At 52.4% G+C, this 26677-nt stretch overlaps 1 protein-coding gene across 1 annotated transcript in view; it reads left to right on the top strand.

Annotated features, from left to right (window-relative positions):
- Positions 1–14186: 14186 nt before the first annotated feature.
- The window catches only part of SMAD6 (SMAD family member 6), a 43808-nt gene continuing 31317 nt past the window's right edge, over positions 14187–26677 (top strand). Inside the window, exons 1-3 of the mRNA XM_032994265.2 lie at positions 14187–15670; positions 18108–18164; positions 19489–19566. Of these exons, the coding sequence (XP_032850156.2) occupies positions 14869–15670; positions 18108–18164; positions 19489–19566 (937 nt within the window). The 5' untranslated portion in view covers positions 14187–14868. The remainder of the gene's footprint in view (positions 15671–18107; positions 18165–19488; positions 19567–26677) is intronic.

The raw sequence follows: 26677 nt of genomic DNA, 5'->3' as shown, positions 1-26677 counted from the left end.
AGGCGCCTACCCGTGCAACCATGAGGCCACCAACGGACCCGGAACCCCTGTCCTCCTCCTGGAGACAAACCCAACTCCCTCGATTCCCTTTTGCAAGGTGGCAGAGCCTTGACCCCATCCCCGGTGAGCACCCACGAGCAGCCGGGCTCCCCAAAACCACCTGGGCACCGGGGCGGGCTCGCCGTGCCGCACCACACAGCGCAGATGTGCCCGCGGAGCCTCGCGCTAAGACACGCTTCCTCCTGTGGGACTCGCCAGATAACTCGCTTGTGTATTAAAAGTTGTTTACCCTCTGCTTCAAGCAGGATGCTTTCCTTATCTGCAAGCAGAGCAAATTCCACCCCCCCCCCCCCAGTGCCTCCGCGCCGTCATTCCTGGCCCTCTCCTGACTCCTGAGCTTGCTCAGCGCTGGCGGTGGCTCTGCATTATCTCCCGTCTGCAGCGCAGACAGACCCTGCCCGGAGCAGCCTCCGGGCTCTGCAATACCAAGACCAATGTCTTCAAAGGCTGAAAATTACTCTGTAATTTGAATCTTTAACAACACATGGAAAAATCTACAGGAACTGGCCTGTATCATGTCTCCAAATGGCTTCATAAATATAACACTGAGGAATTTGGATACTCTCGTGTGTGCCCGTGATGGATGTTTGTATCCAAAGAAATGCATTTTCTGCTTTTCCCTATCTCTGCAAAGCAGCACAAATCCACTGTGCAGCTCCTTTTCCCACCCCTCCCTCACCTTCAACCCCTGTCCCACGTCACCAGCGACTGCACCCTCACCAGTGGGCAGGGGTTTAGCCTCTGTCCCTAGCTCCCAAGCCAGCGGGCTCCAGTGGCTCCTCCTGGGCCACCACTATTGTTGTCAAACCCCCACTCCCATCTGCCTGAGACGCAGAAGCCACATGTAGAAAGTTCAGATACAAAAAAGCTCGATGGAATGTATTTATCTGAAAACAATAGTGTGTCTGAATGGAAAATCAGTGTTTTACACCAATCATGTGGTTGTTATTAATGTTTTCCAAAACACCCAGAGGTACCTTATGTGTTAAGTAAGAGCGGCCTCTACTATTTTGCTTCAAAAGCAAAATGTGCATCTCTGCACCTAAAACTGCTCTTGCATTTCAGCCCTGTGTTGACGCCCAGATGGCTGCCAGAGGAATTTCCCATTCCCCCAAATCTGCAGTCACGGGGCTTGTTTCCAACCCAAGATGCTGCAGCAAATATTCATGGTTGCGTTTCAGCGCTTCTTTTCCATTCCCTTCCTTAAAGCAGGAGACCATCCTGGAAGTAGGGGATCGAGCCCGAGCTGTGGCCCTTGCAGCCCTGCTCTGCTTTCTGCTGCCCTGCGTGGGCTGAGATGCCATCCCCAGAGCCGGGGGGGACACGCCGGGGTCCGCTGCTGGGGATGATGCTTGCAGGCAGCGCAGCCCGGTACCGTGGGCTCCAGCCGGGTTTTCCACCCCGCGCTTTAACCAGGCAAAGGAGCAAACCTAAAGCTGAGCTGCAGCAAGAGGGAATTGTTTAAAGCAGCTCCAGCAGCAAAGGCCAAGCTGGAGGGTTCATTTCCTCGGCCGTAGCGCCGCTGCAGCCCCAGAAACCCAAGATCCACTGATAGCCATTGAGCAAGGATTTCCATTTTTGGTTCGAGCTCAGACTTAAAATAGACAGTCTTGAGCGAGGAAGAAACTCTGTTGACAGAACATAGGGAACATTCCTCCAGTGTACTTTTGCAAAGGACTATCTCTGTCTTTAATCTCCTCGCCGTTTCCTGCAGGTCTCCCGGGCCCAGCTTCCCTCTCATTGTTAGTGGTGCTTTTGGAAATGACCTCAGGCAGTTTGCAGTGACTGGCGACCCACGGTCAGAATGACTAACCCAGTCTGTCTCCATCCCTTGGACATGTCCCATTGACTAAATAAATGACAGGCACTGACATGTGAATAGAAACGAAAACAGCCTGACAAGTGAAATCTTAACTCTTTGGAGCAAAGAAACGTCTGGAGGCGCGCTCAGCCTGCCAGCTGAGCAGAGGGGAATCGCTGCAAACAATCCTGACGATGGTAAAAATCCAGCAAGCCTCCCCGAGCTGCTCAGGACACACGCCGATGGGTAGACAAACACCCCTAATATTATTTTTAATTGTTGAAAATTGTTTTCTGAAGCTTTTTATCTCAGCACATCTTTAATTAAAAGTGCGGCTGTGTGCTTGTAGGGCCATTTGTGTGTCTGGGTTCAGCGTGGATAATTCCACTGAACGTTACAAGCGAGGGTTAACGATGAGAGTGCCTGTCACAGGATCCGGGCCCTGTATTGTGCCCATAACAGTAGCTCTATAACTCCCCATAGGTGAGCCTATAGGTGCTTCCCTCCATTCCCACACCCCTCGGACAGGTGATCCTGGTTCCCCCAAGCCTATACGGAGCCCTCCAGCACCCGCTGAATTCAGCTTTAGGGGGGCTCTAAGGGGGGATGTATGTATTTATTTCCCTCCTAAAGGCCACCGGCACTGGGTGCTGCTGGACTTCCAGGAGTGAATTCCTCATCGGAGTCCCCGATAACGCATTTTGCCAAGCTCCCTCCAGCCCCCACTCCGGCTAAGCGACACCAGAGTTTGAGCCCATGCCACGCCATCCCAGCGTGATATATTTTTTTAGGGCCCAGACTAGCTGCCTTTGAAATTGAACAATAGTTTTACCAATAAGAATAGAATTAGCGTTAATAAGCTACATTTGTGGATTTTTTTGGTTGGAAAAGTAGGAAAGTATTCTCTTTAGCATAATCAAAATATATTTTAAATGCTGTAATTACAATAATTAATAATGCTGCTTAGCAGTTATTAGCACTCAGTGCATTGTTAGAATGTCTGCATTAGCTAAGGTTTAATAATGAGGTTCATATAAATCCAAAAGAAGAAAATAATGATACGGGGAGTGGTTGCAGTGCTGTGGTCTGATGGCTTCTTGCTTTAATGTAAGTAACAAATAATTCCCTCTGGCTCTCAGCATTTGTGGATAAGGCCGTAAAAACGGAGAAAGAAAAAAAAAAAAAAAAAAAAAGGAGGAAACCTCAGCTAATAAAAATGCCACCCTTGCTTTATGACTCTGAGAGAAACGTTTGTTGTTTGGCTAATGACAATATTAATAACTTGTGTTGGGATGGTTGATGTCATTCTTTCGTCCTGCGTGTCTGACATTTGCACCCGGAGCACGGGGCCCGTGGGTGGCAGCGTGCTGCTCCTCGGTGCGAGGCACAAGCACCGCCCGGTGTCACAGCGAGGGGACGCGGGGGACGCGGGCGCAGGGTGAGATGGCTTCGGGAGGTGCAGGCAGCTCTTGCAGCTGAGGCATCAGTGATGTCCTAACCTGGCTTTGGGGATTATTTTTTTTTAGGGCAAGACAATTTCTCGTCTCCAATTTTGGAGACAATTTATTGTCCTCCCAAAGGAGTCTTGTGATTAGCTGTTGCTTGCCAGCTGCGGTCCCCTGCCACGGGGGTGGATGAAGCTCAGTGAAAGGTGGGATAAGAATTGCTGGGACTCAGTGCCCACGGTTCCATCATCTGACTCTTCAACCGAGCTCTTCTGCACTCGCACGCCTGCCTCCTCTCTCTCTCATTGCTTCTTTGGTCTTGGTTCACCACGTCCGACCACCACCGATCATTATTCAGTCACTAGCCAAATAAAAAGAGGCTGAGAGCTAAAAACCCCTCACCTTACATAAAATTTGTTTTCTAGCAGATAGTGTCACCAGGTATCTGCTCCAGCCAGCGCTCCATCCTCTCGTTCTCATCCCAGGTTATTCTGGGATAGCCTGATGGGCCATGGGAAGCCTCCTGCTGCTTCCAGCCAGCGGGACAGTTTTTCATCCCTGGTTGGCACCAAAATACCAGTGAAAGGGTTTAGCATCATAAATGCATGCTGAACTACAGAAAACCCCAGTCATGGCTCCAAAGGGGTGATAAGGGCTCTGCAGAGGAGACCTGCACCTCCAGAGCTGCCTGACTGTGCAGCTGTGTCATCCAGGCACAAACCCACGGGGCTGTGCCCACGCGTGGCCGGGATGGTGGCCGGGATGGTGGCCCAGCGGGGAGACGCGCTGCTGGCACCCGAGGAGCCTTAGGGAAGGAGCTGCTGCCCCTGATCATCTTGCAACAGCCTGAGATGTTGGAGCCAGCAGTTTCCTGGGCAGAGACGACTTCTTTACGTTTAAGATACAGTAGGACTGACCCTGCAGGGTGCCTGCTCAGAGAAGGGTTTTCTCATTCCGTGACGTAGCAGTGGGATGAAGAACATCCACTGGAGACCTGACTGGCTTCCAACCACCACCTACTTTCTCAGCAAAGCCTGCTCCACGTGCTGGGTGTCTAAAGCAACTGTGCTACTGCTGCGCCAAACCGTGTACTTCTGTGTCCTGGCGTCTATTTAAGGGTGATTTGCTTTCAGTAACACCCAGCAGTGGCGACGACTTTAGGGTCAGCTCCTTTCCTCCCTAATCCTGCTTTCTATTTTCACACACCTCTGCATGAGCAAGCCCCTGGAGATCCCTGCAGCCAGCTGCCAGCAGAGATACTCAAAATACAGTTTCCACACACCAAAAAGATGTAGTTTTGGTACTTTAGCAATGATTGCCTCTGGCTACCTTTGGTCCAGGCTCAAAACAGGGAAGACAATATTCTCTTTTTCCATAATGATTTTCATATTCCCGTTCTGAGGTTGCAAGAAGTCTGAGGAAGCATCGGACCAATGCGTGCTGGTCCCTCAAATATGTCCTGGGACCAGCTTTTGAAGCCTGCTTTTTTTTTTTTTTTTTTTTTTTTTTTTTTTGCCCTTGCTGCATTCAACCTCTCCAGCCAATGACTCAGTCACTATTTCTATTCTCTTCCCACTTCTGTTCCTGCTTCTCTAAAGTTTTGGTCAGTGGCAGCAGCTTTTGCTAATGTCTTGTGGCTGCTTCTCTCTGAGTTATTATTGGAGATGCCTACGAAATAACAGTGCTGCTCTTTAAGACGCTACTGCACCACTGCAGAAAATATTTACCAAAGATGTGGTAAGCAGCTCTTTACTGGAGTGACTGGCGTCTGCTCTGAAGCGGACCAGACGCCAGTCACTTCAGCAAAGAGCTGCTGCAACAGAACAAATTGCCCAGGGCAGCAGATCTTGGGAAGGGAGAAAAGCCAGCAGCCCAGTCTGTCTGTCTTTGTGTTTTCTAAGGGAGAAAAATTATCTTTTTACAAGCCTGCCCTAGTTGGCTCTGACCAGCTCTTCCCAGAAAATACCATCGTAAATAGAAGAGCAAACTATTGCATAAACGGACAGGTTGCTGTTTATATCTGACCTTTCTCAGATCTGCTTTGATGTCTTCGTCAACCTATGCTTCCTTCTCATCCAGCCCACCGTGTTTTTAGCTCCTGCTTCTAGGAGAGCACCACTGGACACCGCAAACCTCAATTAAAATCCATTTTTGACATATATGAATACTCCCTCTGCCCTCTGGACCAGTTCCAAATAGAATAATCCTTTTTTGAATCCTGCCTTCCCAGGGAGCTTCCAGTTTTGTGTTTGCAAATTGTATGGGTAAATATGGATTGGGGTACATTTCTTGGGTTTTTAAAGACACTGAGCTTGGAGTTTTACGTGGTTTGTTGCTAGATCAGTGTGGCGGCATCAGGCAGCGCCGGGCTGTTCTTCTTACTCGGAGAGACCCTTTCCAGCTCAAAAATGACAATTCACCTAAGCCAAGCCAAAAAAAAAAAAAAAAAAAAAAAAGTAAAGGGCAGTTTCAGAACTGGGTGTTATCTGCCTGGAAAAGGCTCCAGAAAGGCAGACTGTCTCCACAGGCTGCTGAATAAATGCTGATAAAAAGGACAAACTCCTATGTGTTTGTTATGGGTGGTGTGGTTTTTAGACGTATCCTCTGGTGGACGCAGGCGGTTGTAATTCCCTTCCTATTTGAACAGAGCATCTGTTTTATGTGATATTACTTGACTCCTATAGCCAGACCAGGACAGAAGGAGTTTAATGTCTAGCCCTGCTGTTCTGCCTGCAGCTGGGGAAGTAAAGAATGAGGTTGAGGTAGATGCTACGGGTTTCAGGAGGCCTAGAAATCCCCAAACCGCTGCCATGCTGATGGGTGGCTGGACTCAGCACATCCATCTCTCTCCTGCAGGAGACTCGGAGGCTGCACCGTCCTCGGACTGGCTAAATGTGACTTCTCCTCCCCATCCACGTCTCCATCTTGCACCGATACCTCCTCGTGCGAGTCCTGGGAGCTGATCGCTGTGCTTATGCCGCTGCGGGATCCACCGGAGGGTGGTCGCTCATAATTGACCATGAGGTAGGATGTCCTCCTGGATAAAGCACTAGATTAAGGCTCAGGAGTCAATGGCTTCATCTCCTCCACCCACATGCCTCATTTTGTCAGATGAGCATTTCAAAAGGATGCAGCAGATCACTGTCAATGGCATCGGGAAAGACACTGAAAGGTTTGATGGCAGGTAGATCTTCGCCTGGATCAGCAGCTTCGTTCCAGAGCATGGAGGAGTGATGATGCCTGTCGTTCCCTCCTGTGCCAAGCTGGTGGCCAGGAGATCCACGTCCTGCAGCTGTCTAGTGGATCTGTAAAGCAGAGGTAGGGCCACAAGATCCTGTTGCTTTGAGAAGTTGTAGCTTTGCTTTCCAACACCAAGAAGTCCTCAGAAACCCATGTTCGGAGGAGCAGTGGCCTAGCCCCCCTCCGTCTTCTCTACAGCACTCCGGTGCATACAGCAGTTTAGGAACTTCTGCCTTTGGTCATTCTGGATGGAAGCGCAGGGTCAGAGCAGTTTTGGGGCATGACAGCTGGGGAACGTCCTCGGAGGACAGTCCTGTCCCCATGGGCCATTTGGCCTCTCCTAGATGCTGACACCAGGGGTGAAACTATCAGCTCTGTTTCGCTGAGCATCCACCCAACAAAACCAACTTGTAGCTACTGGGCACAGGACTGGCAAGCCCATTGAAACGTGGGAGTGGTGTTTCCTTGGCTGATAGCAAGCAGCAGTCCTCAGCAGATGTCAGTCTGGATCCAGTGCGCACAGCCGGGGAAAAATGGAAAAGAATGGCTTTGGGCAGGGGATCCCTGGCTGGTGAGTGTACATGGCTGCTCACAGGTGCTCTGCAAGCAGTGGAGACCCGGGGCAGGTCCTGTGTCCCAGCACAGTTGTCTTCAGGTGGAGGTGGTTTCCAATCTCAGACTTCCACATGAGCTCTGTTCCCTTCTCTAGCATAGACACTCCCCATTACCTTGGGCAAATCGCTTTTCCCTGGACCAGCAAAGGTAATTAGATCTCTGCGTCCCACCAGACTTCATGGGAGCTGGGCACCAATGTGCCTCTGAGGGTCCTTCCCACCTCAAACCCTCTGGATGAATACAAGGGGACATTAACAGCAATTCCTTTGCCTCCCCAGAGTGTTGCAAGAAAAAATACAGTGCAGGTAAATTAACAGTGCTTGCATGGGATCGAGAGGGAGAGCACAAGGAGGTGGTAGAGGGAAACCCCAGAGGTTTTAGAGTTGGGTTTGATTAGGCAGCAGGAACTGGCTGATAAATCAGATCTTGTTCAATCTGAGAATCTGCCTGGCTGGTCAGGGGACGGGCTCGCGCGGGAGATGGCGGCTGCCCGTGCTCAGGAGACGTATTAGCTGAAGGAAGAGGAGGAATAAAAGTTATTGATATGAAATTTGCTGAACCTCAGAAGATGTTTGGCTTGGGTTCAGACGCAGCCGCGTGCAGGCAGAGAAAAGCCGAGCGGGCCGAAGGCAGCACGCACTCCCCCATCGCCTGCCCCGTAGCGCCGGCGAAGGGAAGCCCCGGCACGCTTCGTGGAGCTCTTCATCCTTCCCAACGCTCGGCTTTGCTGAGGTTCTGCTGGATTTTTTTGGAGGTGTCTGTTTGAGGCTGCTGGGAGGGAAGTGGTCTGTCTCTTCAGCTGGGATTTCAGCACCATTGGGCAAGGCAGGAGAAGGCGCTTGCTCCTTCTGTTTCATGTTTCATCATGTGCCCTACGGCTGACACAAGAGCCAAGGTGTCCCTTTGGCTTGTTCTTCCATTGGAAAAATTGCAATTTAGCCTAGAGGAAACAGTGGGTACAAACGGTTTGGAAACTGTAAGAGGTCTGTGTTCACTGCTGTGATATTTGCTGCCGTTTCTTCTCCGTGGATGGGATCCTGTGAGAAGCTGCGTCCCGCAGCTCTTTCAGCATCCTTTGCCTCACCGAGGCTGGCAGCGAGTGACTTCAGGCTGCGAAGGTCCAGCCCAGCCAGCTTCTCCCTGGAAGTGACACGCACCTTCTGCAATACTCCTCAAAATTTCTCTTTTCACTTGGCACTGCCTGGAAGATATAATAACAACGCTTCAAGGATACAATTCTGGTTGTTCTGTATTTTTCAAATGGAGAAAGTGTGTGAATATTCGTTTCTGGCTGAACGTGAAATGGTACCGCAAGGCAGTGGGGCTAAACAGGAGAGTGGTGTTCCAGGAGAAGGGCAGCTTGGGAGAGATGGAAATACAACTTTTATTAAGGAGAAAAAACCACCTTTCTCTGCTGTGGAGGCTGCCATTAGGTTTGGATGAAGGCGGCCTTTCTGTTCTACAAAACCTGAGACACCAGTGCTTTCCTTGTATTACAGACCTTACTGGGATGGTTTGAGTTTGTTCTCCTACCAAATGAAAGCAGCAGCACTGGGGATAATCTTCTACTCATGGCATGGGCCTGATTTGTGGTTCAATCCCTGTTCGTGCTGACCCAAACCAGGGAACTGAACCTACTACCCCATATCTCAGATGGGTGCTCTCATCTCCAGCATTAAAGTTGGACTCTTTCTCCCTGAAAAACTGCTTAATTATTTACACAAATGAACCCAGCTCCACCCAGAAGAGATTTAAAGAAATGGGACTGCAATCACCCGTAGAGTTGGGTCATCTCCTAGGATGTGAGAGTCCATGTCTCTGCTCCAAGCAAGAGACCTCTCCTGGGGTGGGATCACCATGGATGGGTGCCAGCACCCACCAGGGAGGACCTGTTGGGACATGATTTTATCTCTATGGGTTTGATTAGAATTCTGGGCTTCAGCCCAGGCAACCTTCCCAAGTAGCACTTCATGGAAACTGGTAGTTCGCTACCAAAAAAAAAAAAAAAAAATTTTGGTTTTGCCAAACTGACATTTTCTGACACAAGAAAACATGTTGTCAAAAAACTTCCCAACCACTCTGCTGGGAATGTGCTCTTTGCCATCAGTCCCCAAGGCTGGAGCGCTGGGGTGTTGAAATGTTACTACAGCTCTGGAAACTGTGAGTCAGCTTGTCCCCACCCACAGCAGATACTCGTGGGAAGGGCCTTGAAAAGCCTGGAAACTCAGCAGCTCTTGCCTTGTGGAGTTTCCATTAACCCATTAACATTAATTTTGGGTCTGGTGAAATGCAGTATTTGGCGAATTTTGATCAGATTTTTGTCTCATTTTTCCCCCCGGCCTCTTCCCGACTCTGATCAATTTTGGAGGATATTTAATTTCAACTCATCCCTAAGCAATTTGGCCGCAGTGGCCCCACTTCACCCTTCCCCGAGCCCCGTGGGACAGGCTGGACCTGGGCAGCAAACGCAGCACCCGCTGCCGCGCTACGGTGGGGATGTGGATGGGGACACAGGACGGCGAAAACTTCATCCCACTGGGAGGAAACCCCCCAGCACAAACTTTGCCAGCGCAAAACCCTCGCAGCTGGATCACTGGGGAGCAAACGCGTAGATTTGGGCATCTCCTGGCAGGGAGGAGGGGGGCGCAGCGACGTCCCAGTTTCGCCAGGAGAAGACGTGTGGCTGCTCTGCTGCCGGTGGGGACACAGGCAAAAGCCACCCCCGCCAGCAGCTCGGTGGCCCGTCCGCCCGCACCGGCGGTGACCACGGCGCCTTGTCGCACGCCTCGGGGTCACCCCGAGCGGTTTGGGGGGGTCTGGGTTCACGGACAAAGCCCAGACACAAACCCACTTTTGGCCCGAGCGGCGCCAATCCACGGCGCCCAAGCTCAGCTCTGTTTCTGCGTGCGCAAAATTGCAGAGCCCGTGCAAAACCGCTGAGCTGGGGCCACCTGCAAAGCGCATTTATTGCCGACTGGAAAACACGGGAAGGTAGCAAAGCCCAGGTCTTAACTCAGCGCCCGGTGATGTGAAACAACCCGTGCGTTCCCCCGGACGTGTGTCCCAGGAGCGGTGGCAAAGGGCAGCTACAACTCCAGCCCGGAGGAGCCGGGATGGGCTTTGCCGTGGCTGCAGCCGCCCGGGACGGGGACACGCGCCGAGGTGGTGGGGTGAGATCACATCCTCTGCACGAAGGGTTTCAAGATGCCGAGGTCTGGGAGCGTGGAGTCCAGCGGTTGTGAAATTCTCCACACAGGAAAATTCTTCAAACTTTTTTTTTTTTTTTTAAAACTTTGGATTTATCAGAATGACTTGTTCTGATTTTAGCTTTTTCCATTTTGAAGACGGTCCAAAGTCCTATCACAGTGTGTTACCACACAGAATATAACATTTGCAAGAGTAAAACGAAAAGTCGGTTTGAACTGGAAAATCACGGCAATGTCATTAAAACAAAGGAAACGAGACATTCTGATGCTGTCAAAACTTTTTTTTTCTCTGGTTCCTTTCAAAATCAGCTTCCAGCAAAACCAGCCTGATTTTATGAGGCATTTTAGTTTTTGGCAGAGCCCCTCGCTCTGGCGCAGCAGTTCTGTCGTGGTTTCTCCGGCCGGGCTCCTACGCTCTGTGTCCCCGTTCGCAGGGGGTGCAGCGTGTCCCCCGGCCTTCACCGCCCCTCAGCACCGACTCAGCGGGGTCCCCAACTCAACCCCAGTTTCAAGACATCAAAATAATCTACAGATCGAGCTGCTAAACCGTTAGTGAAATGGCAATTAGTCACTTTGTGTTTTAACCTCTGCATCCTTCTCTTTGACCAGAAACACATAAAATATGATAGAATAGAGATTTAAAAAAGCAGAAAATGATGAGATTATTTTTTCTTATTGAAAACCCAGAGTGCAGCAGTCGGCGCCTGCGGGTTTGGGCTCTGCTGATGCCATTGACTGTGCTGGTCCCTCTCCCCAGCTGCGGCCACGGTTTGGCTTTGGGGGGGATTGGTGCCGGTGCCCTCCCGGCCACCCACCACCCTCCCGGGCCCAAGAGGATTTGGCTTTATATAGTACCTGGGAGATCCGTGTCAGATAAGCCTGGCAGGCTTTCAAAAGCTTCTCTCCAGCTGTTGTGCCAAGACATATAGGATGTGTTCCAGAGCATCTCCCAGGATTGTTTGTTGTTATGGCAGGCAAAAAAAAAAAAGAAAAAAAAAAAGAGAGGGGGGTTGGAAAAAAAGGCAGTGAAAGAGCACATTGCTGTTAATCACTAGAAATCCTTTAATAACCAACATTACTATAAATTATATGTGCATTATGGCAAGCACAATTGAGCGCTCTGTTTTTCTTGCCCACGGTAGAGGACGGAACAATGTTCTCTTGTTGCAAGAGCTGCAATGGATGGCACTCTGGGTGAAATCAGGACTTCTCCATCGCATACCTGCGCCCGCAGAGATGGTCGGCCGCCCCGGGTCCCGTGAAAGCCCCATTGTTCTTCGTGCCATATTGCACGCACCATGATTATACAGTGTCGGATAAGCAGTAATATGTTGTTTGCTACAATAATAACCTACCCTTGGTTTAAACAGTTCTATATTTAAGATTTATATATATTTAAATGTTGGTAATTGCACATTGGTGACATAATTTGGATGGCAGTTTGTAAATATGATATTGGAAAGGAAAGCATGAGCTGCATTTAGGGAGGTGAAGCTTGGGGTCATGCAGGACAAGTCAATCGATGGGGATTTTAAGCTGGAACCTCTCTGGAGCAGCTGGGGGATGGACAGGGATCCTGCCTGGGTCGGAGATCCAGGAAATCCCCATTTCTACTCCCACATCTGAGGCCGAATCTTTCTTTTTTTTTTTTTTTTTTTTTTTTTTTGCAGCCCTTCCATGCCTTTTAACTTGTCTTTATTCCCTAACACGAAAAAAAAAAGGCTAACAGCATTTTCCTACTGCAGTCGGCTGAGTTTTGTAAGTAGCTCTAAACGGTGACAGAGGTGTAAAACGTCGCCGCTCCGCAGGTGGGTGGGAGCGCGGGGTTTTAGCCTGGCCACCGAGGGACAATATTTCCACGTGAAGTGAGTCAGTTCCCCAATAACATCATACGGTTTTACTCCCTGTTTGGTTTCCACGGAGGGAGGGAGCCGGTCAGAGGGGACGTCGCTGCACGGGACCGTCAGTCCCCCGCCCGTAGCACCCCAGGGACCCAGTGGCAGAGGCAGCAGGTCTCTTGTAGGATTTATATGATTTTTTTTTTTTTTTCACATTGTATTTTTCACAAGGCAAACTGCACATTTCCTAAAACCCACCCCAAAAGGGGAAAAGGAGCTTTGCCCCTGGTCCTACGGGTCAGCAGGGGCAGACAGGACCCCAAAGTCAATAATGTAATTATGTTGGTGCAAAGCTCAGTGGCACACACGTGTGGATTTCAAACAACGTACTTTGGAATCCCTTACGTTAAGCTGATGCACACAAATTAAGTTTGCCATAAAAAAAAATAACCGACTGTATTGAAATTGTTTTCTTAGGTGTATTGGTGCAGGTTTGGGGAAATGTGGACATAAGCCTTCAGTTATGGCAAGAGCTACTTGGGGATGCCAAGGGAAGAACTAGAAACGTTCAGGTTGTCTACAATTTCTTGGTTGAAATATTTTTATTGGTTTGTTTTTGGGTGGGTTTTGGTGTGTGGGTTTTTCAGGGTTTGTTTTGTTTTTTTTTTTTTTTCCCCCGAGCTGGTGAACTGCTGGGAAATAAATTGCCAAGATTTATTTTTGCTCATTAGTGAAGTTCCCCAGTCGGTTCTCAGGCTGCTCCTCCAGCCAAAGAGCCTTCACTTTCTGCTCTTTGCAGCAGGTTCCCACGGATCCACGCGTGGCCGTGGTCCACGGGCGAGGGGGCCGGCCCCGCTCCGGCTCCCACCTCCCCGGACAGCGGGGTGCCGCTTCACCCGGAGCGTGTCCCTGCCACGTCCAGTGGCTGATGTGCCCGTGGAATCCCCGCGCGGGGAGAGCGGGGCCGCCTGAACTCCCGCGGCGGGGTCAGCAAGAAAAATCACTATTTTACGGTGATTTTTGGGGGGGGGGGGGGGGGGGGGGGGGCGGGGCGGGTCCCATGCCCACACGCAGCTCCCCGGCACCACCCTCCCACCGCCGCTCCCACCCGGCCGCGTGGGGCGGGACGCGGCGCCGCACCGCCCTCACGGGCCCCCCCCCGCCTCCCCCCGCGGGGCCGTGGCCGGGACACGCCGCCCGGGGCCCCTGCGGCGGCGGCAGGCGCAAGGACCCAGCGCGGCGCGTCCCGCGGCGCCCGCGGAATGTCTTTCATTCACGGACACGCCGCGGCGCAATGGGCGCGGGGGGGGGGGGGGGGGGGGGGGAGAAGGGGTGGGCGGGGCTGGGGCGGTGCCGGCGCGGCATCCGGACCAATGAGCGATAGCGGGAGCCGGCGCGTCACGGGGAGGCGGGCCAATGGGCGTGCGCCGGGCCTGAACTTTTGCCACGGCGGACAAGTTGATACATCGCGGGGGTGTGTCCCGCCGCGGCGGCTCCGGCGGAGGGGGGGGGGGGGGGGGGGGGAGAAGCGATTTTAACCCCTGCGCCGCCATGACCTACTTTCCCCCGGGGCGGGGCAGCGCCCCCCGCTCCTTATACCCCCGCCCTCCTCTTCCCGCGGGGTGAACTGGAAGCGCGGGGGGGAAATCGCGGTGGTAAGGCGGGGAGAGTCCCCCCGTTGTTCCGTTTGGGGGGGGGGGGGTGGTGTTGGAGGGTGAAAGAGGTGTGGGCACGGTGACGCGTGTCCCTTTAAGAGTTCGGCAACTTGAGCCGGTGTTTGCGCAACACCCGGTGCCGCGCGGAGCCGCCAAAGTGTCTAGACTGGCACATGATGGGCGGCAGCCAATCGCGGCGGGCCGCTGGTTGAGGGGGCCCCTGCGCGCGCGCGCCCCCCCCCCCCGCCTTTCCCCCCCCCCCCCTCCCTCCCCCCCCCCCCTTCAGCCACACAAAAGCCGGCGAGGGGCGGGCGGGCGGGCGCGAGCGAGCGCGGCAGCCGCGCGCGGGGACCCGCGGGGTGCGGAGCGGGCCGCGCCGCGCTGCGCCCCCGGCCGCGCCTCTTGGGATACGTACAACGCACGTGCTGACACCGGCCTCTCCGCTCTGGGTTCTGCTCTTGGGTTTTGGTTTTTTCTTTTTTTGTGTGTTTTTTTTTTTTAATATATATATTTTTTTCATTTTTTATTTTTTTATTATTTTCGGCCGAAGGGAAGCGATACCGCCGAGCGGCACCCCCACACCCCCCTCCTCTCCCCTCCTCCTCGCTCCAACCCGCCTCCTCGCACGGTGGAGCCGCTGCCCCGGGCTCGCCGCCGCCGCCGCTCCCCGCCCGGCCCCGCGTTGGCAGCCGATGTAGGGCACGGCGCGGCGCGCCCGAGCCCCAGCGCCGCCACGGGAGCGGCCCCGCACCCCCGCGGGCCTCGGCGCCGTCTATGCCCGCGCCGCGCTCCCCTCCCCGCCGCCTTCCCCCATGGTGCGGGGCCGTCGGGGAAACCGCCGAGCCGGGTGCTCCGGGCAGCCTGCGAGGGCGGCGGGTTTGAGATGAGATAAAGCCGGCGGAGGAGCGAGGAACCCCGCGGAGGAGGAGGAGGAGGAGGAGGAGGGGGGGGCGGGGGGGGGGGGGTGGCGGCGGAGAGCGACGCGACCCCCGGCCGCCCGCGTGTCGTATGTTCAGGTCCAAACGCTCAGGGCTGGTGCGGCGACTTTGGAGGAGCCGCGTCATTCCGGACAGGGACGGCGGAGATGGGAGCGCCAGGAGCGGCCACGACCTCGGAGCTACCGGTAGCTTCAAGATCCCGGAGAAAAACCCTTCGGCGGAGATCCGCGCGGTAGCGCGCAGCCTGCTGCGGGAGGCGGAGGAGCGGGCGGGAGAGGCGGCCCGCGGGGACCCCATGGCGGAGCGGCGAGGGGCCCGGCTCCGCGCCCCGCCGCGGCGGGAGGGCGCCGAGGGGACGAGCCCCCGGCGGGCGCAGGAAAGCGACGGCCGGACGGTGACCTGCTGCCTCTTCACGGAGCGGGAACCGGGCGGCCCGCAGCAGCCCCCCGCCGCCGCCGCCATCCGCTCCCCTTCCAGCCCCGACGGCGCGACCGACGGCGGCGGCGGCGGCGGCTCCCCGGAGCGGCGGGGCCGGGAGGCGCGGGCGCGGCTGCTGCTGCTGGAGCAGGAGCTGAAGGCCGTCACCTACTCGCTGCTGAAGCGGCTGAAGGAGCGCTCGCTGGACTGCCTGCTGGAGGCGGTGGAGTCCCGCGGGGGCATGCCCAGCGGCTGCGTGCTGGTGGCCCGCACCGAGCTGCGCCTGGGGGGCCAAGCGGCTCCCCCCCACCTCCTCCTCGGCAAACTCTTCCGCTGGCCCGACCTGCAGCACCCCGCCGAGCTGAAGCCCCTCTGCGAGTGCCAGAGCTTCGGCGTCGCCGACGGACCCACCGTCTGCTGCAACCCCTACCACTTCAGCCGCCTCTGTGGGCCAGGTGAGGAGTGGGGTGGGGGGGTGGGGGTCTTCCCCCTCCCCCTTCCTGATTTGGGAGTTTGGGGCTTCTGGCCCCTTCCTCGGCTTATTTAAACCCAGTGGGCAGCGCTGCCCCCATCCTGGGGGATGACCGGCTGGGATGCGCCTGACCCGGGGTCCCCTTTCCCCACCCCACAGCGGTTCCCGCTTGTGCTTAAAAAGCTTTTTTTTTTTTTTTTTTTACTTTTTTTTTTTTACTTTTTTTTTTTATTCCTCCCCCACCCCCCTTTCTCTTCCCGCGGAGGTTCCCTTGCTATTTAGGTGCAGAAGGGGCGATAATATGCAGTTTGCATACTGCTGGCGCCAGCCTGGCTCGCTGCTTCTCGGGGAGCCGCGCAATTACCGCCGCCGGCTTAAAGCCGCAGGGCCCCGCCGGGCGCCCGGGGCCGCGGCCGGGAGGGGGCTGCGGGGGATGCCCTGCCCACGGGGGAACGCCGAACCCGCGTGGAAGAGGGAACCCGCAGGGGGAGGGGAGCTAAAGCTCATGTATTTTTCGGGGATTTCTTATTTTTTACTGCGGGAGCCTGGAGGACGCCAACCTCCTGCTGACGGTCCGTTTTTTTTGGCAAGAGCTTTGCTTTTTTTTTTTTTTTTTTAACTTATTATTTTTTTTTTAATTTATTTTGCAATCCGGGATCCTGCCTCGCTTTGCATCGCTTCTTTGAAAGAAACTTCTATTGCCGGGCATGCTTCCCCCGAAGATCGCTAGAGGCTGGAAGCATTTTTTTTTGTTGGTTTTTTTTTTTTTTTTTTTGCTTCACTTGGAGTAAATGTGCATTTGTAGGAACTGTGCATTTATTTTAGAAACGGGCAAAGTTTCCAGCTCACTTTCCAGCAGCGGTAGTTGTTCTCCCAGTGGGGTATGGCTACAAGCCCTGTGCTGGGAGTAGCAGAGAGCAGAGCTTTTATCGAGTGGCTCCTTATCATTTTGATAGTGGGTGGCTGTGCCAGGGCCCCACCCGCTCCGTGGGGCGCTGGGGAGTCCAGGAAAGGCCTCGATGCCCTTTTCCACCAGTGTTTACCCAGCTCCCTGCATAGACTGTCTGTGTTTGTGTTTGTCACCCACTTTACTGTGGGATGACGTTGCTGAGGGGTGTGAAAACACCTCGGTGCTTCGACGAAGTCCCCTGTGGCAGCAGGTGTGGCTCTGGCCTGGGACCAGCCTGCTGTGTGCAGAGCACGTCGGGCTGTTACATCCAGATTGGGACGTTGGCACCACTATTTGTTTTATTTTGCGACTCTTGAGCGCCCTGTGAGAAGAGCATCTTGGCCCTGGGCCGGGGTTAGGTTGGTTAGGGGAGATGAGGAGCCTTTTGCTTGGTTATTGGAGGTGAGGAACCTTTTCTTAGAAGCAGTAGATGACCACAGACCATCCCGCAGCCATCCCACAGGGGATGCTGAGTTGGTTCTTGATGAACTAACTCAAGCTGAGCTGCAGCTGTCAGGCCGAGGTGTTGGGCCTTGCTTTTAGATCCGAGCACGCTCTTGTTTCGGTAGTCTGGGGTCAGTGTGATGCCAGTGACTTTTCAGGACAGTTTCTCAGTGAAGTCAGTGTCTGCTCAGTGCTGGTGCTGTGATAGAGCCCGTACTCCTCAATTTTATCAAGTTATAATTCTAGAAGAAAATCACTGCCATAATTCATACAGAAAACCCCCTCCAACCACTGCAAGGTGATGGAGGACCTTCTTCACCCTTTGACTTGGTCTTGACTTCTACAAGCACAGCAAGAGCCGGTTAGATGACCTGGTTGAGCAGAGCACTTTTAAGACTTGCTTAATTTTAAGCGCATGACTGCTGATGTGCTGCCGCTGCTTAAAGCTGAGCGTGTGCTTGGGAGCTTTGCTGGATCGAGGTGAGCGGGAGCGGGGCAGGAGGGGCAGAGCGCTGCCACGGGAGGCTTGTTGGAATGGACCAAAGTTCCTTTGGTGGCTCGTTGGCTGAAGCCCGTGGTCGCAGACTTCCTCTGCCAAGAAAGGAGTGTCGTTTTGTCACCCGACACCCTTTTTCAGTCATTGTAATGTAATATTCGGGGAGCTTGAGTTAAGTTTGTGTATGTGTTTGAGCCGTGGTTGTCTTCAGCGCGGATGAGGAAAGCATTGCTCTTTGGGAGCAACGTGCCATCTCGTGTGCTTGGGGTCACGGGTGCCCAGGCAGGGATGTAGAATGGAGGCATAGGGGAGAACTCCAGCTTTTTCAACAGTAAAGCCCACTTTGAAAGGTCAAGGTGGAACCCCCGTTCTTCAAAGATTTGGAAAACTCTTGGTCTTGAGCTACTTCCAGGTGGATTTTCTTCCACTGGGTGTTTGTAACCTTGGAAGAGTTCCTAGCTTGAAAGAGAAAGCACGAGGATTTCGTTGATAAGCTGAACACAGCACTAACATAAAGTTTTGTTTTTCCAGAGTCTCCACCACCTCCCTACTCTCGGCTGTCTCCTAATGATGAGCAAAAGCCACTGGGTACGTGTTTTTTCTCTTTTGATCTCCCAGCAGCTCTTTCATGGTGCAGTCCTGATGTTGGTTCTAAGACATCCCTATGTGGCACGTCAGGCAAAAGCCAACAAGTCGGGATTTTATGGCTGCTCATTATTTCTGAGCAAGCATCAGCTGACAGGTTTTAAGAAGTAAATGGATGTCAGTTTATCATACCAAATTACTGTGTAGACACATGCATATTTTCCAAAATAATACGAAGCACTATTTTTAATGAAGGCGTAATGAAAGGTTACCAGACGTCATGTTTTGTCTGCGTGTGTAATCCGTGGGATGACGGAGTGGAAGGGGGAGTGGGAGCTCCTGGGTGCCATTTCCATAAAGCCCTGGCTGCACTGCACCACAGAGGAACCGGCTATTACCCTTCCTCTGCTTATTAAAATGAGACATAAACTCTTTGAAACTCGGCGCTGTATAATTTCGGAATGGAGTTTCACTTTTCCTGGTGAATTAGAAAAGCTTTTTTTAAAAAAAGAGCTAGTGAAAGCGGCTTGGGTGGGTAGACTGGGTACAAAGTGGAGGCTGCTGGAGAGCCTGGCACAAAGCAGTCTTGGATCCTGGTCCTACACAGTGCACACTCGCACATTTGCTGGTCGTGTTTTGTTTTTTTTTGGTTGGTTTTGTTTTGGTTTGTTTTTTTGTGAGGTGTGGAGACAAAAAAAAAAAAAAGAATTGTTCCTCCCCACACGGCCTCTTCCAAGTTAATTCCCTTTAGAAGCTGCTTGTGCTGCAGGGAAAGATGATAGTGAATGACACGTGACTTTATTAAAACGACAGCCAGGGATTGAAATTTGCTTCACTGGCTTGTTTGATTGGAAAAATAATAGTTAATCTGTGAGCAAACAGTTGAGCACTTAATTAGAGGGGTGTAAGCAAGAGAGAATAACAAAGACTCTTAACTTGTTAAAACAAAGTTTCCTTCGCTTCAGCAAAGAGGAAGGAAGGAAGGAAGCAAGAATAAACAGCTTCAAGAATTTTAATGGTGATAATTAAGTATAGTAACTCTGAGTTGTTTAGAGGCTTAATGTAACTTTATCCAGTAAGCACCAAGTTCCTACTTGTTTGATCAACTCAACTGCAGTTATTTTTGTGGTCGAAGCAATTCAAACTTTGCATTTGCATGGTAGAGGTACAAAGTTAATTGTTGCTTTCTGGCCCAGCAGAGAGTTTCTCTTGGGGAGATGATGGGAAGCTGAAGAGCCATGGGTGCTCATGCAGCGCTTGCAAACGCAGGAGGACTAAAAGTACTGCTCTTTTTTTTTTTTTTTTTTTTTTTTTTTTTTTCTTTCAGATCTATCAGATTCCACGTTGTCTTACACTGAAACAGAGGCTACAAACTCACCCAATGTCACGCCTGGAGACTTCTCAGGTTGGCAGATGTTTGCGCCGTCCCGCACGTGTGGTCTGCGCCGGGGAGCTCACGGCTGGGGCTCGGGACAGCGGGAGCAGAGGGAGCAGGGGCGGGGGGTTGTGGTGCTGCTCTTGGTTTATAGTCTTGGTGCGAAAAGAAGGAAAAAAAGGAGCAGCTATTTGAGCCGATTGTTCAGACGTCTGCGCGCCGCGTGTGGAGATAAGATGCTGTTTGTGGGACAAGTGGAGACGTTGGAGGTGGCCGCAGGGCCACGCGTGGCCCCTGTGGAAATCACCCAGACCTCACCCAGGCCCCAGGGTCGTGGGTGGCGTGGGGCTGGGCTGGACACCATCACAGGTTTCACAGCAGGAGCAGTGAGGCCATTTCCACTGGTGCTGCTTTGTGGTGGTTCTTGCTGAGTCCGTCCAGCTTGCGTTACCTGTTGGGTCCTGGCCCTAAGTGCAAATCCTGTGTGCATGAGCAGGGCTCCCAGCTACCACGCCATTGAAGCTCCCAAACAAAGCTTTGCTTAATTAGGTCCTGGTTTTTGCTCTGCCCCACCCCTGCAACCTTTCATTCATTTAATAGTGCTCTGTAAAGCCCCCGGGGTGGTTTTACCTGCAAGCAGGCAGAGAGTTGGGGCTTTCATTTGCTTGGGGTTGAGCTCTGGCTGGGGTGGTCGGTTCACGTCCTTCCCCCTCTGGTGTCCCATCCCGGGCCGGGGGCTGCCTGCATGGAGGGGAGGAGGGACCTTCTGCAGCACCAGGTTTAATTTCTACATAAGGAGCAACCTGGTTAATGGTCTGAGAGCTAAGATGAAGACAGACAAACCTTCCTCGTGTGTCTCCTTCAGCGGTTGGGGTGGGCTCTGTGGTGGGGTAGGACTTGGGCACCTCGGTGCCAAGTTGCCGGATTGCTGAGCGCGTGGATGGGGTTTGCTGCTCTCCCCGGGGGCTGCTGGAAGTCAGTGGTGGTGGAGGGGACCCTCGGGGTACTGGTCGGTTAGCCGCAGCTTTTCTCTTCCCCTTCTTCGCCTGCAAGAGTTTACGGCCGGTTTGGTGAGACCTGCAGCTCCTTTGGGATGTTTTAAGCCGATCCCGACTCGGCAGCGCTTTAAAGAGCATTTAAACAACCCGGCACCGTGGTGTCATGGCATGGTGGCGTGTTTCCCTCTGGGGATTTTCCCTCCTCCTCCTTCTCCTCCTCCTCCTCCTCCTCCTCCTCCTCCTCCTCAGGGCTCTCCCGCCGCGGTGGTTTTGCCGCGGTGCTGCCGCGTGCCGAGTCCAGCGCGCCGGCCCGCCTTGCTTTTGTTGTGCTGCCAAGTGTCCATAGCAGGGGAACAATTGATAGCCAGGAGTTGGATCGTTCAGGGGCGTGCTATAATAAATACGCGTTCGCAATTCCTAGCGAGCGTTCCTCAGGCTGGATACACGTCCGTAAAGCTCCCCGTGCCCATGGCTTTTATTGTAACTGGATAATTGGCATTAATTATAGCAGCCGAGTTGGAAAACTGGGGTTCCTGAGGATGCAGTGGTTTAGCTTCTCTCACAGCAGAGTCCTTTATGGGGCATCTGGTGGATTTTCTGGAATAGAAGAGAGAATTTAACTTTTGCTTGAACAATATAATGATAACATGTGACCGAGATTGTACTGAAATCGGATACCTCCTCTCCCCCTGTGTAGTTTCCAATGGTGTAACTTTTAATAAGAGTCTGGGGCTGTGTGATTTATTTTTCCCCAGTGCTCGTGATTGCTGAAAGAGGATAAGAGCTTCACTGAAGTTAACCCATACTTGTCATCACGGGGAAGTAAAAGGGAAAAAGACCACTTAGACTCTAGTCTATCTGCCATATTTCAGTTTGTTTATTCTCCATTTCAACTTATTTAATAGGTCTGCTTGAAATGTAGGGCTGTGTAAATGATGCACAAAGCACACGGTCTTCCTGCCTTTTCTTGTGTGTACCAAAGGAGCTCAATGTGCATTTAACTCCCATTCCAAAAATAAGTACATTTTGGATCTAGCATCAAGCCACTACTATTTATTGCTTCGGCTTTGATCATCAAAAAGGCTTTTCCTACTAAAACCACAAAATTCAATTTTGGATAACAAAGAGAACCATTCTTCTACTGCTACTCGTTTACTTGATGGACTTCTAAACAGGAAGTTTTAGCATGAAGTCAAAGATCATCTGTGTCATATGTATAAATTTAAGAAAAAAAACCTTAACCCAACTCTTTTTGAAGTAGACCTTTTCACGGCTTTAATACCACTCTTAAAAATAAGGAAAAGTCTTCAATGAACTAGCAGGCTTGCTATAAAATTTGGAGTAACAGTCAATGCTGACTGGGTGCACGGGTTGTGAATAGTTGTGCAGACAGGACCTTCTGTGTCAGGAGCTGGATCGATGGATGATACCCTAGAGACCTCTTCATCTTGAGTTTCAAAGTGTTTGGGTGATGAAATGAAGCTGTCTGTCCAAGGATCAGTGTCCAGCCACCTCATTTCCCTCGGCTTGGGGATGCTCCGGATTTCTCAGTGAGGTACAGTGGCTTGGGACGGTCTGAGTTCAGTGGGAAAAGGCACTTGGTGTTTGATCCCGAAGTTTCCATCTTCTGAGCTCAAGCAGTGCCACATTCAGGCTTGCGGGAGTATGAAGAAGGGCTCCATCTTTTCCTCATTAGGTTTATTTCTGCAACCGTGTGCGCCTGGGGAGCAGAGATTAAGAAAATGTGCAGGTTTGGGAGTTGTATTTTGAGCCCAGGTGGTTCCCCTGGCTGGGGTTGTGCCCGTCCCCGGGGGCCAGCAGAGCCTCGGCTGGTGTCGGCGTCCCTGTGGCTCCCCTGGCCGGAGCTGGGGGAATACCAGCGAAAGGGCAAAATCCAGCAAGGCAGAAACAAAAGCTCAGCCCCATGACTCATAATTGGTGGAACATTTATAGTAATTTTTTTTTTTTTTTTTCCCCTCACACTTGGCTCCTCTACCACTTGCCAAGAAGCTGCTGTACCCGTTAGACTTGCCAGGCTTGTAGAGGGCTGCACTGCTGCTGCAGGAACTGGTTCAGTATGGTGGGGACGTGCTGGAGCAGATGTTGTGGGCCATGGGCTTTGGGATTCCTTCTCCTAAATCCCACAGGGCTATCCCTTACCTTCCCTGGGCAGAACCCTTTCTTAAAGACCATGAAATAGCCCTGCTCCTCGGTGCTCCCCTTGCACAGCACCCTGTGTCAGTCTGTCTTTCTGGCTAAAAAAGCCCCATGAATTCCTATGAGTAGCAACCAGAGGTCTTGTTAGTGGTGGCATTAAATTCTGGAGGTCCTAAGGACCATGCAGGAGAGGAAGGGTTGAGCCACAGGTAGGTAGGAGAGCAAAATGTGGTGTTGCTGCTTGGGGGTCTTCATGCTGACTTGACCATCGCTTGTGGCCGCTGCATGCCTGGAGCAGCTTGTCCATCTTTGAGTGCAGAAACGTTGGGGCATCGGTTTTCTTTGGAACAGTAATAACTGAGGATGAGTAATTAGCTGTAGGAACAGCCAGGTAGTGATGGATACAACTCCCTGCTGCCTCGCAGCAAAGCCCCCAGCCACCATGCAGAGGTCCCGTGCCGGCTGGGTGTCTCCATTGAGTTTACTCAATGAAGACTCTGCCTGCAGCAGTCAGTGCCAAGCTCTTATGATAGCTATTTTCCCTCAAAACGAGCTTTTCCTCACTCGAGCCTGTCCCATGTGTCCCTACATGCCTGCTCGTTACTCCCCGCTTAATCGGGAGTCATACCAGTGTTTGCACAGAAAGCTTCATCGTTCCTATGGAAATGCCTCTGTGAAGCGATGTTGCCCGTGAGGCTCGAGCCCTGTGTGTGGCAGGGTTTTCCAAAGGGAAAGGGCTCCTTCCTGAGCATGAGTGTCCGTGTCCAACCTGCCTCCCTTCAGTGCTGCAGCATCCTGCGCCCCGTCCTTCTGCCGCGGGCTGGCTGAGCTGGTGTGGGGTGTTCGGGGATGCTCAGCGCTGGGTGGATTCGGATAGGAGAAATGAGGGTGGCTTGGTGCTTGGTGGTGCAGCTGAGCAGAGAGAAGAGGAGAAGTAAGTGCTACCAGGAGAGAAGGAAGAGCTGGGGAGGGGGAGCAGGGACAGCAGTAGGGTTTGCACCATCAGCAAGAGGCTTTGTAGGATTCCGGGGAAGATGCTGCTTCAGATTTTTCCAAAAATACTATTGTTTTTTTGTTTATTGTGGTTTTTTTTTAGACTCTGAAATCAGTTCACTTCCCATGTGCTAAAACTCTTCAAGAGTTTCAGCTCTGGTGAACCCATTTGTAGCTGGGAATGTGCATCCGAAATTTAAAAAAAAAAAAAATGCTGAGTTGGTGGTTTGCTGGAGGAGTGAGGAATTGCTCTCGGCGCTGCGGGGAGCTGTACCTGCGAGCGTAAGCGCACGAGAGAGTCTGCTCCGAGCAGCTCCGCCGACGTCTAGAAGGTGATGGGCTCCACGTAGGGCTGAGCTCTGCTCAGTGACTGTGTTACCCCCTCCAAAGTTGGTGGAGGATAACCATGAATTGACAGAGAGAGGAGAAACAAAGAGACACTGAATGGGCTGGAGCTTATTTAAATTATTTTGGATTTTTTTTCAAGGCCTGGGGGAGTGGAGAAGTTGGATGCAGGGGAATGGTGGGACCGGAGGTGTTGGATTTGGGGAGCAGGGTCCCTGTACCCCCGACGGGAGGAGAAAGGGGGGAGCATGCCCATCCATCCCGACTGATGACTCAGCCCTGCTGAAGCGATGCCACGGCTCCAAAGCGAGAGCCGGACAGTTTTTTTCTGCTTCCAGCAATATTTAGGATGAACTTAAGGAAGCATATTTTAAAACCCGCTGAATGGAGAAAGTGAATGTGTCTCTTCCTCTCCCCCCAGAAATAACAGACTGCAAGGATTTATGCTAACAAGGAAATTTATGAAGATCCTGTGTGTTAGGAGTAGGAAAAAAAAAAAAAAAAAGCCTGTTAAATATGTAAGGCGGATATGTGTGGAAACTGGGCAAACATTGCCCTTTCCAGAATGGGGGGGAGAGATTGTGAAATTACCTGTTAATAGGGGGGGGGAAAGGCTTTCTCATTAATAGGGCAGCAGTTTCTTCTAGGGGGTGAAATGTTGGGTTTGCAGCTTTCTGATGATGGCCTCTGGCTTTGGTGCGTCTCAGTGCCAGGCTCCCACCACGGCTCCAGCTGCGGGTGTTGGGTCGGGGTGGCAGTGCCGGGGGCTGGGGGATGAGTTGGTCTGACCCAGCAGCACCGTGAAACCTTTTCATCCTTTCTTCTCCCCCTCCTATTGCAGAAACATAAATCCATTTTTTTTTTTAAAAAAAAAAAAAAAAGCAGAGCATATCTGTGCATCCAGTTTAATCACAGACAGATGTTTATTTGGGCCAGTAATGGTTTTGGTTTCCTTTTTCTTTGCTGGCGTGTCTTACCCTGCACAGTCTATAACAATCAGGGTTTGGCTAAAAACTTTTCTTGTCGGAGGAGTGAGCCTGTTGCCAAGAGCTGCTTCTTTGATGCAAAAAAATACATCCTGGAGGTGCCTTGTCAGATGTTTTTATATTAAACATTTTTCCTCCGTAGTTTTAGTTTGCCAATGGGAAATAAAGTGCATCTATTTTCCAGTGTACTTCAGAGAGGAATTCTTTGCTCGGTGTGAAGGTTTTCCCCACGTGGCCGTGGACGGCCACGAACGTGGGAATCCCCCTCGGAGAACGTGACGGCGCAGCAGCATCCATCCGGCTGGTTGGGAGGACTTCAAAACAAGAACCTGCCTTTGCTTTGGGTTGGTTCATGTGCAGCTTCTGGCTCTGCCTGGGGTTGACATCAAAGGCAACTTTGCAAACTGAAGGGTGAATCACGGAATTAATCCCTGAAAGGGAAGGTGGGGAAGCTCTCGGCGACGGCATCCCCCGGCTTTCAGCTTCTGTGCCTTTCAGAGGGGTGCAGGTGTGCTGTTTTATTCTCCAGCAAACATCTTTCTGGGTAGTTGATAAATCCACTGGAGCCTGTAGATTTACAGGAGGGCTGCGGGGATTTTTTTGTGTCACGTTTGTGCTTGCCACAGCGGGTGGCTCAGGTGGCAGCTCCTGGAACTCAAACCTTTTTTTTTTTTTTTCGCTGGAGTGGAAGGGGAAGGGAAGCAGTCATTGATCCTGCAGCTGGGTGGGCTCCTCATCGTGTCCAAAGCCTGTTGAAGGTAGTGCTTCATCCACAAGCAACGTGACCCAGCAGAGAGTACTCACTCCACTTGGGTTGTTAATATGCAGCTGAAGATGCTGCCCAGATCATCGAGGCTGGGCAAATACACTTTTATTTACTAATTAAAGAGCAGCTTAGATCAAGTCTGGGGAAGATACTCCCTGCGCACAGCTGTTTCTCCTTCAGAACCCTCCAGGGCATCTCATGTGGGGCCACCAAACCCAACGGCTGTAGCGTTGAGGTCTTGAGGAGCGTGCTCTTGTAGAGCTTGGGGATGACCACACTTTGGTGACCATAGACCTTCGTGTTGCCATCCGTACCCGAGGTCCTGTCCGGAGAAGCGCGAGAGGTGCCGGTGACCCTGTCTGTGCAGGGCATGGGCCTCTGGAGGGGGGATGACACTTTGGCAGTGGCCGTGCAGCTGTGAAGGGGTTTCTAAAGCCAACGACACCTGTTTGTAAAAAAAAAAAATGTTCTTCAGGTTATGCGTTGGCAGTGTGAGCCTTTCGGTCTCGAAATTAATTCAGAGCTGAGCCAGGTTAGTGACGTGGGGAGGGGAAATTAATTTCGTGAAGGGGGAGGGACCACTGGGGAGTTCGCTGGAGATAGGAAAATAGATGGTTTGCGCTGAAGGTCTCCCGAGGAGAGGAATAAAAGTTGTTCGGAGGCTTTGAGTCCCGTGCAGCGAGAGAGCATCATCACCAGTCTCCAAAATACTGCCGTCCCAGGAGGGAGGCTATCTTCTGGACTGGGAGATGGAGAAATGTCCTTATCAGCCCTACAGATGCTTTGCGAGGGCAGCGCCGTTCTCCAGCGTCTCGATGGTGCCGAGCGGGGAGGACAGGAGGGAGGTCCCACAGCATCCTGCGCTCAACTGGGGCTGCCGTGTCGCGGGGACCCGC

This window comes from Tyto alba, unplaced genomic scaffold, assembly GCF_018691265.1.
Source record: "Tyto alba isolate M040663 unplaced genomic scaffold, T.alba_DEE_v4.0 Super-Scaffold_41, whole genome shotgun sequence".
NCBI lineage: Eukaryota > Metazoa > Chordata > Aves > Strigiformes > Tytonidae > Tyto > Tyto alba.
Note: the sequence above shows the minus strand (reverse complement) of the source record. Positions and strands in the feature narration are given on the sequence as shown.